The 11,452-nt window shown below is 29.5% G+C and overlaps 1 protein-coding gene across 8 annotated transcripts in view; it reads left to right on the top strand.

The window, feature by feature from the left end:
- The window catches only part of LOC145327964 (uncharacterized), a 29,713-nt gene extending 20,487 nt beyond the window's left edge, over positions 1-9,226 (top strand). For 4 of the 8 annotated variants that reach the window (XM_080171482.1, XM_080171481.1, XM_080171484.1 and 1 more), the window contains 2 exons: positions 1,846-1,904; positions 6,496-9,226. In XM_080171482.1, the coding sequence (XP_080027608.1) occupies positions 1,846-1,904; positions 6,496-6,597 (161 nt within the window). In that variant the 3' untranslated portion in view covers positions 6,598-9,226. Of the gene's footprint in view, positions 1-1,845; positions 1,905-2,443; positions 2,589-6,309; positions 6,415-6,495 lie in introns of those variants that run through there. The other 4 variants (XR_013882293.1, XM_080171480.1, XM_080171478.1 and 1 more) reach the window with 4 other exon arrangements.
- Positions 9,227-11,452: the final 2,226 nt, after the last annotated feature.

The following is an 11,452-nucleotide window of genomic DNA, read 5'->3' as shown; positions in this document are numbered from 1 at the left end:
AACTTCAAAAAAAAAACAAAATTTGAATGTACTAACGATTTATACATTATACATTCAAAGTTTTAATTTTTCAAATTTTGATTTTTTTTTTTTGGAAGTTTGAAGGTTTTTTAGCTAGTAGCAAATATTGAGATAGGATTGGGAAACACCTAGGAAAATGTGTTCACATTCGGAAACTAATTTCAGTTCACCCCTTTTTAGATGAACTCCAATTTAGTTTCCGAAAGTGTACCTAGCGTCCGCGTCCTATCTCGAAATTTGCTATTAGCTAAAAAAGCTTCAAACTTCCAAAAAAGAATTAAAATTTTAAACATTAAAATTTTGAATGTATAATGTATAAATCGCTTTGTCTTCACAAATTTCCGGAGTAGCTGAAAATAGGGTCTGCAATAATTGGGTTATCTGCTGTACACTTTAGGAAACTAGGGCTAGAATAGGAAATCCATTTGGAGCTCATCCCTTTTTATGTCTCGCTGTGTCATCACTATCGCATATTGTCATATTTCTAACAATTCACAATAGCCAGAAAGGGAAGGGGGCATTGGACTGTATATTACACTGGTACCCAAAGTTTTATAACCCACGTTTTCTTTTTTGTTGTTTAAAAACTTTGTTGTCTGTTTTTATATCTTATTTGTTTTGTGTCCAAAGTTTTTAACCACCCAAAACTTTGAGTACTTTTATATAATTTTAACTTTTAGTTTTGATTTCTTGGTATAGTAGATGTAATTTTGTTTATCATAATTGGGGATGTACATCAATAATTGTCCATTGTCTTATACCTCAAAATCACTGACAAATAATTGGAGGAAATGTTTAGTTCTTGAAGTGGAAGTGATAATAGTTATTTATCTCATCGTATTGTAGACAGCTTTCCGCAGATATTATATTAAAAATTTTAAGATTAAAACCAGTTTTGTTAGCTTCAAGGGGCTGAAGGCCCGAAATAACAACATGGATTACTGGAATTACTTTTATTATTTTAATAATCGTTGAAAATTGACTGTAATACGATGCTATACACAATACTTTAGTATATCTAAGAACCAGTTCTAATCCAGCGGATATTAATCGGTTTCGAAATGCACATTTTTCTCATACTATTGTTTAGAGCCATGATGATCTTTTTATATTGCCTAAAACAATTAGATTATCTTTCTATCTACATATCTATTTTTCTTCAGGGATCTACAGGTATAAGACAATGGCTGATAAATTGTTGTATATTTCCAATGATGATAAACAAATTTACCCATTCTGTAGATTACAATTAGTAATTGAAACAGTCAACTTGATAAATCAACAAATCAAAATTGAATAAAAGTCCCCAAGTTGTTAAGGCAGCGAATAAGAAAACGTTATTAAAAAACTTTGGGGACCAGTGTAATAAACAGCCCAAAGTCTCCTCCCTCTCTTTTTAAAATAGATGAAATAACGAAAAAAGGAAAATATAGAAAAAGAATTTTTTTTACATTTAGTCACACATAATTTAACACTTTCTAATCAATAATATTGTCGGATTGTTCTTTCAATGTATTATCATTATCTACTTATCTATTTATTTTGAATTATTTTCTTATATAATAACTTCTTGCATTGCCTAAAACAATAAGATTATCTTTGTATATATCTATACATTTCATTACTTAATCCTTTTCGTGTGGGCCTTTCCTTAATCCTTCCCTATTACCCACTTCCTTCTTCTAATACTGGATGGACGAACTGACCAATAAATGTAGTCCATATTATCAAGCTAAATGTTCCCCTGTCATAATATCCACGTATATTATATCCATTTTTTATCATATTCTATTTTTTAAATTTATTTTTTTTTCATTATTTTAGGTGGATTTGTGTATATGCGCAGAAAAAGAGGATTCAACCAGATTGTTTCAATGCAGAAGGTAATTTTCAGACTCCTATCTTTCAGGGCTCGGCAGTGACTTCTATTTTTTAATGCTCGGGAGTCATAAACCAGGGCTCGACAGCTATTTATGACTTCTATTTCGTAGCCATATCTGTTTATTTAATACTATATATTCGACGATATCTATAAATTGCTAACAAAAAGAAAACATTAATGCAAGCAGTAAAGCCACTCTATAATTAAATTTATCCCTCTGTTACTTCCGTAAAACTCAGAGATCTAAAGGGATACGACAATTACCGATAAATTGATGTATATCCCCAATAGTTATACACAAAATTACCCCTTCTTACAATTAGTGGTTTAATCGTTGGCACACTCAATAAAATAAACCAACCAATCAATATTCAATAAAAGTCCCCAATGTTGTTAAGCCAATGAATAAGAAAACGTTATAATGAAACTTTGGGGACTAGTATTATTAATAGCCCAATGTCACCAGCTCACTCACTGATTCTTTTAGACAATACACATACAATTTTTTTAGTATCTTGTCATCCTTGTTATTTATTTTAGAACTTTAGCCGAGTATTAGTTTATTGATTGATATACAATACCTTCCAAAAGTCACACACGAACGACACACACACACAAACACCTACCCACACACACACGAACACGCACAAAGATTTTTTGCAACGTTTTACCTGATTTTTTAAAGGTAGCTGAATCAAAATAATTCTTTCAAGCTAAGTATTTTTACAAGTCTTTAATGTTAATTTGGTCTGTCGCGTTAACTATTTTTGTGGATAAGACTTTAAAACATCCATTCATGATTTGATATAGGTATCCAAAGTTGAGAGAACGTAATTATGAAACAATCTGTGTACATATCCCTACGGTATTTTATCTCCTTCGGGTTCTTATTAACCTTACTTAACCTAATATAAAAAAGCTTTAATAGTTATTTATTGGCAGACTTCAGCTTCTTAGCCCAGGCCTTCGGTCCCTCATGGCTACCGAAATTGATATAAATTTTATGATTTTTATTTTAATATTTGTGGAAATTTGAATACTACGACGATATACATAAAATTTCAGTATGGCTGAGCCATCCTGGAAAAAAAAATTTGAAAAGCTTCATTTGATATTTTATGTTAAATAAGGCACTAGATAGCTAAAATAAAAATTATATCCAACTTAAGAAAGAAGAATAGAATATAGGGCTCAATACCAGCTGAGTATCCACAAATTCCCCAATAGTAGCTGAGTATCCACGCATATTTCCCAAGAGTAGTTGAATATCCACACCTTTCCCCTATGTTTGTTGAATATCCACAATAGTTTCCTATTGATATTTTCATTATATCCTTTCATAATGCTGATTCCCATGACAATATATAAAATTATTGTAATTAAATATAGTGAATTTGTTCAATACTGCTTCAGTATATGCTACTTATAAAAGAATGTACATATTTTGTTTTACAAAAAAACACTTTTTCTGATTAAAACAAGGATGTCAACAGCCATAAGTAGCGAAGCACAAAATAAATCTTAAATGGATATTAGAGTAATACACTAGAGTGGAAAGGGGTTAAATAAATGTGTTTCCCTATCGCAATGACCTTGTGCCGACTCTCAATTGGGTCTTTGAAATCAACCAATGGTATCGGTAATATTAACACAGCCAATAAGAATAAAACAATATGCTAGCACACGAAAAAAGGTCTTTGAAAAAGAGGGAAGGTAGTTATCTGTATATACATCTATACTAAAGATCTGTTGGATGGACAAACATATTTATGAGTTCTTTGTAGCATGGCCGACAGAACGACGGACAAAGTAGATTATATACTGGATGCTCATTGGTACAGTAAATCTTCAAAAAAAGTTTCAAACGTCTATCTTCAATATTAACCGATAAAAAATAGCGTTACGGACTTACATACGGTTAGACATACTTAAATTATTGAGTAGCTCGCCACTAAGAATAAAAATACAAAAATACGGTAATTTTTTTTTTGTAAAAATTGTTGTATTGAGAGTTACATATATAAATTATTAAAAATCAAAATTAACATACACAGAGAGGAAATATTGAATTGTAATTGTATTAAAACATTTGCACCAATAATATGAATTTTTGTACCTATAAAAGGGGTAATTTTATTTCATCATTAGGGATATTTATACATAAATTCGTTGTAAAGATTCCTACGTATCTCTAAAAAAATTTATGACTCTAGTACTAGTAACCAGTATCTACCAACCAACTGATTTTCTTAAAATTCATCCCTTGAAAATTGTAAAAAGTTAGTTGACCAAATCGATATAATATTACTTGGATATTGCACCAGATTTTCGTTTACTCTAATAATTTTATGCTTAAAGCTGGATAAAATAACGAACCTTCCCCCCTCCAATCAACAACATTTACCCCATCCTACTGGATTAAATAACTGACCAATAAATAAGCTATATTGTAGAAAGCTAAATTGACGACTAAATTTCCCATGAAAATATATATCCACGTATATTCTATATCCATTGAGTTAGTTGACCAAAGAATAAATGGGGGATAGTTTATCTTAATCTAAAGAGTTTCTACAAACATTATAAAATTTAAATTTATTTAGTAGCGAAGCTACTCTATAATCATTAATCATAGGTTTTGTTTGTACGTCTATTCAATAAATCTTATAAAAATGTAAAAAGGGATCGTAAAGGATAGGACAATGAATCTTAATATTTTTACATCCTGATGAAAATTATTGTTTGAAAATATTAAATATTGTTTGTTTTAAACATATGTATAATCAAGATTTAGAAAAAGTACCCAAAATTTTGAGACAACCAATGAGATAACATCTTTATAAACTTTGGGTACCATTGAAATTTAAAGTCCAATGTCAAGTTCATCCCTTTAACTGCTATAAATGATGTTTTTTTCTAAGAAATTTTTATGTAGTTATTATATCAATATAAGTATTGCAGTATATTCGATTTAAGTAATATAATAAGTGCCATTACTCGTTGGCTTAACAACTTTGGCCACTTTAGTGAATATTGATTGTTTGGTTAAATAAGTTGAGTATTCCAAATTTTCAAGCACTAATTTTAATTTTCAAAAGGGGTAATGTTGTGTATTATCATTGGGGATATACATCAATTTATGGGCTATTGTCTTATCCCTTTAGACCCCTGATATAGTCGGCATAAACCAAGGAATCAATGCTATAAAATATTTTGGTTACAATGTATAAACAAACCAATCTTAAGAAAGACAAAGAGAGTTTTAACTATATTATTTTCAGTTAGCAAAGCATCTCTATAACACTATGCTTTCTGTCTGTCTGTCTATCTATCTATTTAACTATCTATCTATATTTTGTTTACAATGTTATAACAAACCAATCTTAAGAAAGACAAAGAGAGTTTTAATTACATTACTTTTTATTGAGCAAAGCTGCTCTATATCAATACGCTATCTGTCTGTCTATCTATCTATTTAAATATCTATCTATATTTTGTTTACAATGCAATAACAAACCAATCTTAAGAAAGACAAAGAGAGTTTTAACAATATTACTTTCAGTTAGCAAAGCATCTATATAACATTATGCTCCCTGTATGTCCATCTATCTTCTATTTATATATCTATCTATCTATATTTTGGCTACTATGTATAAACAACCCAATCTTAAGAAAGACAAAGAGAGTTTTAAATATATTACTTTTTCAGTGAGCAAACAATCTCTATAATTATGATCTATAACACTATGACTTCTGTCTGTCTATCTATCTATATATTTATTTGTCTATCTATCTATATTTTGGTTACTACGTATGAATGAACAACCCAATCTTAAGAAAGACAAAGAGAGTTTTAACTATATTACTTTCAGTGAGGAAAGCTTCTCTATAATTTTACTTTTTGTCCATCTGTCTACCATAGATTGATGTATGAATAACATACTAATTACTATCTATTTCTCCATTTTCTTTTAATCTATCTATATATCTCTCTACCTATCTATTCAGATTTCTACTTCTTTCTATCTATGTAACATTTTTTAAACTGAAATATTTTATTAATCTATCCATTAATCTAATAATCTATCTTTTTTCGGTCACATATTTATCTTTCTATCTATTTATATATATATCTATCCTTTTCTTTACTAAAACAACGTATTTTTATTTCTATTTTATTTATCTTCGACTTAAAGTTAAATGCTACTTTCAATGTTTAGAAAGTAATGAAAAAAAGATTTTGATTTTCTGAATATTTTAGGAGATTTGTATACATAAATATTAATGCCTTATCTATCTATCTATCTATATTTTAGTTGAAAGAGAAATGATGTAAATTCCAGTAACTACACCATCTGTCTGTCTGTCTGTTTATCTATCTATCTATCTATCTATCTATATTTTAGTTGAAAGAGAGTGGGGTAGCAGCAGATGGGTTCCTGTTTGATGATGTTAATTCTAGCATTCACGCCAATAACATGCCAAATCCTATTTGATGATGTAAATTCCAGTAACTACACCATCTGTCTGTCTGTCTGTTTATCTATCTATCTATCTACCTACCTATCTATATATATATATCTATATTTTAGTTGAAAGAAAGTGGGGTAGCAGCAGATGGCTTCCTGTTTGATGATGTTAACTCCAGCATTCACGCCAATAACATGCCAAATCCTATCATTATGGAAAAATAAAATCTCAATTTTTTTGTACAAGATTAATAATTTTTGGTCTCTAGCATCTTTGGATACTGTCAAAAGGGGGCGAAAAAAAGCCTAAAACCAACTTAAGGCTTAAATCTATAGATAACAGGCCGAATCCCATCATTCTTTAAAAATAAAATCTCACATTTTATCCTTGTACATATGAAATAGAATGTGTTTTTGTGATGCTTGACTGAATGAGTTATCCTTTTTATGGAAACTTTACATTGGTACTAGAATGGATTTAGGCTATTTTCCTTACTCCTTTGAATATAGAATATAGAACTTTTGAAAATGTAAAAGTTAAATTTAACATTCGTTTTTTTGATCTCATATAGTACAAGCTTTTAAGATAAAAAAAATAACCTAAAGTTATATTTTAAAGTAAAATAATAAAAAATACTTTAAAAATAGACTTGAGCTATGATTAATATTATGTAAAATTTATTATTTTTTGTACAATTCTAATTATTTAATTATGTCTTTGTACTCTTCTATAAAATATTTAGTAAATTATTGTAACTTAATTTTGATATTATTATTTAACATGTACTAACCAAGAAACATATCATATCACATAAAGTATGTACAGCTATTAGAGAGAGTTGGGACAATGGGCTTTTTATTACGCTAGTCCCCAAAGTTTTATAATAACATTTTTTATTCGTTGGCTTAACAAATTTGAGGGTATTGAGTTTAATTGGTTTGGTTATTAAGTTGAGTGTTTAAATGGTTCAACCACTAAATGTAATCTTTATACGGGGTTATTTTGTGGATCATCATTGGGGATTTACATTAATTTATTGGCCATTGTCTTATCCCTGATAGCTAAACGTATTCTCACATACCCATGATCTGATTAAGTTTACCTAATCGTTATGTGATTCCTCTTATTAAAATTTGCTTTGATATTAGTAAAATATTTAAATATAGTCCCTTTCGTGACATCGACTCTTAAGGGGCGTTTCGTCGTATTTTCACAGAAGCTTTTCTTCTATTTTAGCCCCTGCAGGGGGCTCTAACACTGAGGGGCAATCACCTAACCTAATCTAAATTAAAATACGACAAAACGCACCTTAAGAGGCGATGTCACGAAAGGGGCTATACCCAAATATTTTGTATGTCCTTTTTTACTATAGTACGCAATATAATTATAAAAGTAAACATATCTAGAAAAAGAAAAAAAACTAATTTTCTAATTAGCTTGTTAAAATTAAGTAATCGTATTGTAAGAAAACTAATTTTATTTTTCTATCCCATATTTTTATATTTTGGAATAACTTAGAACTTTTGCCCCTAGAGGCCAAACGGCTTAATTTTGTAAATTTTGAATTAGAAAGCTTACAAAACACTTTTTATTAAGCTGTTTGGTCGTTAGCTGCCTATATATTATAATAGTCTTTGAGACTAAAAAGTTTTATACCAGTATGGCTTCGAAACCGATTAATATCCGTTGGATTAGAATCGATTCTCTTCCATACAAAAAAATCATGTAAAGCATCGTATTACAGACAGTTTACCATAAATATTAAAATAAAAATCATAAAATTAATACCAGTTTTGTTAGAACGGGCCTTCGGCCCCTAAGGACTAATAATAATGGTTTAGTTTTCAGTTTAATATCCATGGAAAGCTGTCCATAATATGATGCAATAAATAACTATTATCAACCCTTTACTTTTTTTAATGAAAACTTGATAAATGTGTTTGAAAAAGACAAAAAATAAAATAATCAAAATGCAGTAAAAATATTATAATCAAAAAACTTACAAATACTTGTAGAAATTTCGAGCTTATTATTTTTTTGAAAATTGATTTATTTGTAAATACAAAGGGAAGGAAAGGACATTGGACTGTAAATTACACTGGTACCTAAAGTTTTCTAATCATTTTATCTTATTTATTGGCTTAAATTCTTAGGGTACTCTTAATGAATTATTTCATTGGGATTATATATCAATTTATCGTCCATTGTCTTATCCCTTAAGATCCCTCTAATATTATAAAAAGGCTTTCTAGAGTGCCATTTATTAGTCAATCATCTATTTTATATTATTTGATTTTTTTTTCAGGAAGGGATAGGATAATGGGGATTAAATTAAACTACAACCCTTACACCTCCATCCCCCCCAATTATTACATATATGAGGATGTTTGGGGGGAAGAGGGTGTAATTTTTTTATTATCCATAAATCTATCCTTTCTTTTTTTGGTAACTGAACAAAGTTTAAAAAAAATCAGCTATGTGACGTCATAAAAATGAAAGGGATGAGATGAGAAGTGGGAAAGAAAACCTCTAAATAGAGATGGATAATCCCTCATGTTTTATGACTTCACATGGCTGATTTTTGAGACACTTTGTCCAGTTACTTTTTTTGTAAACTAAATTTAAAATTGTGATATATTGTGTTGTAAAATTTTTTTTTGATTGTTAGGGCTTATAGTAATTTCAAGTATGACCTCGAAACCGATTGATATCTGCTGGATTAGAACTGGTTCTCAGACATAATGAAAAATAATGTATAGCATCGTATTTTTTCGCCTTTTTTATTTATGAATTGTAATTTTTTATACGTGTAAATTCCTTCTGTTAAAATGTTTAGAAAATAATAAATATTTTTACAAATAAGATTTTGGTTTAATTTGTGTTACTTTGAACTTAGCAAGGCATTTGATAAATTATATATAATATCCTAAAGGGAGTGACAATGGGCTGTTTATTGTACTAGTCCCTAAAGTTTTATATTAACGTTTTCTTATTCGTTGGTTTAACAACTTTGTGGACTTAAATTTGATTGGTTGATGCATTAAGTTGAGTATTCAAACTTTCCAACCACTAATTTTAATCTATAGAAGCGGTAATTTTTTTTATCATCTTTTCATTGGCCATTGTATTATCCCTTTAAATCCTTAGTACATTGAACTGTAAATTGCACTGGTCCCCAAAGCTTAAGAACACGTTTATTCATTAGTAAGTTGAATCTTAATTTGGTAGTATGATTTAGTAGTGTCCAAACTTCGCAACCAACAATTCAACTCTACAGAAAGGGTAAATTGTATTAATTTATTTTGTGTGTACAGTTATTTTTCGACACAAGCACAATGTACTGTTGTATTGATTTGTCGTTTATTGTCATTTTCCTTAATTGTTTAATCACTGGATCGTTTTGGTTTTACTTTGATACCTTTGATGTAGGGTCAAACCTTTATATGAGGTCCCAAAGCACTAACAAACCAACTATTGCAGACAACGAACCCTTTTGATTGCACGGCCTTTGTCTGGGTGTCCTAACTGTTCATGGTAGTGTGCCTTGATTGTGCCATGACAATCCCAATATTTAATAAAAATATTTTTAATAGTCCGAAATATAAAAATTAAAAAAGTAAGTAAAAACTTCTTTTATTTAGATAATCAAAGTATTCTATAATTTTTGCTATCTCTCTAAGTTTAACAAGGATTACAACATTTATAATAGCGAAGTTTCAAAATCGTTTTCTACAACAAACGAACTTAGTCATTTATACTGACATTTCTAAGACTTGATTTTAGAGATGCTGCGATTATGTTATCTTTCCTTGTTGTCCTAGGAATCATCAAAATATCATACAAAAATTTAGTGTAAAAAAGTTATAAAGTTTTAAACGGACTTTCTGATTACAATTATATGGTTGCTTTGAATTCTAAATCGTACCTAACTAATACAGGAATCATCATACAAAGTTTGAAATGACAATTTTAACATGACTGGATTTATGATGATATCTAAACATCAGGTACGGACGGACTTTCTTCATAAAGTGACGGACGGACGGAAGAAATTAGCCTAACTATGGAAGAGCTTTGCTGATAAAACTCACATTGTTCTAATATCTTAAGCAAAGACTAACATAATTTGTCATATATCCTATAATATAAAGTAATAAGTTTTTTTTGTTCTCCTTTACAGTGAAGCTTCTTATAGGTCCTGGGAAGGTTTTAAAATAGTTTTGGGGAGGGTGTCTTCAACCCCCTCCTCCCCCAAAAATATTTTTTACTCTTTTGAAACTCAAATTCAAAATGGGATGAGGAGGTCCCTTCCTATCTTAAGTGCCCCTAGAGGCTTTTAGGGGGCGTAGGCTGTAGTTCAAAATAAAGAATTACATTGTTGTAATATATTAAGCAAAGACTAACGTAATTTGTCTGTTCTTTGTCTTTCTCAATGTTGGAACTTTTAAACCAAATAAAAACAAACATTGGACTGTGAATTAAAATGGTACTTAATGTTTTATTGACTCAATTTCTTTGGCTGGAAAACTTTGGGTACTTTTTTACTGGGTTTAACAATACTTAAGTGTCAAAACTTTTCAATTAATAGTTTCAATCTACAGAAGGGATAATTTTGCTTATTGTAATATATAGTCAATTGTCTTATCCCTTTAGATCCATGAGTTAAAGGTAACCAATCCCCTTTCAAATAACATAAAACCTTACCAGGACTAAAGTTAAACTTTTCTAACAACAATCTTTCTAAATACACAAAGGCCGATAAATTGGTGTACATCCCCAATGGTGATACACAAAATTACATCCTCTGTAAATTAAAATAAGTGGTTGAAACGTTTGAAGACTTAATGTAATGAAACAACCAATCAAAATTCAGTAAAAGTCCCAAAGTTTTTTAAGCCAACGAATAAGAAAACGTTCTTATAAAACTTTTGAAGTTAGTGTAATAAACATTCCTCCATGCAACTTCATTCTTCAGACATGCATGTTTAACAATAATCATATTGGTTGTTAAAAATCCGCCAAGCATTAAATCAAGTTATCTGACCCAGATTGACCAAATAATTAGATTATACAGTTTAG

The sequence above is a fragment of the Acartia tonsa genome, chromosome 9, assembly GCF_053477335.1.
Source record: "Acartia tonsa isolate MP-2025a chromosome 9, ASM5347733v1, whole genome shotgun sequence".
Lineage (NCBI taxonomy): Eukaryota > Metazoa > Arthropoda > Copepoda > Calanoida > Acartiidae > Acartia > Acartia tonsa.
Note: the sequence above shows the minus strand (reverse complement) of the source record. Positions and strands in the feature narration are given on the sequence as shown.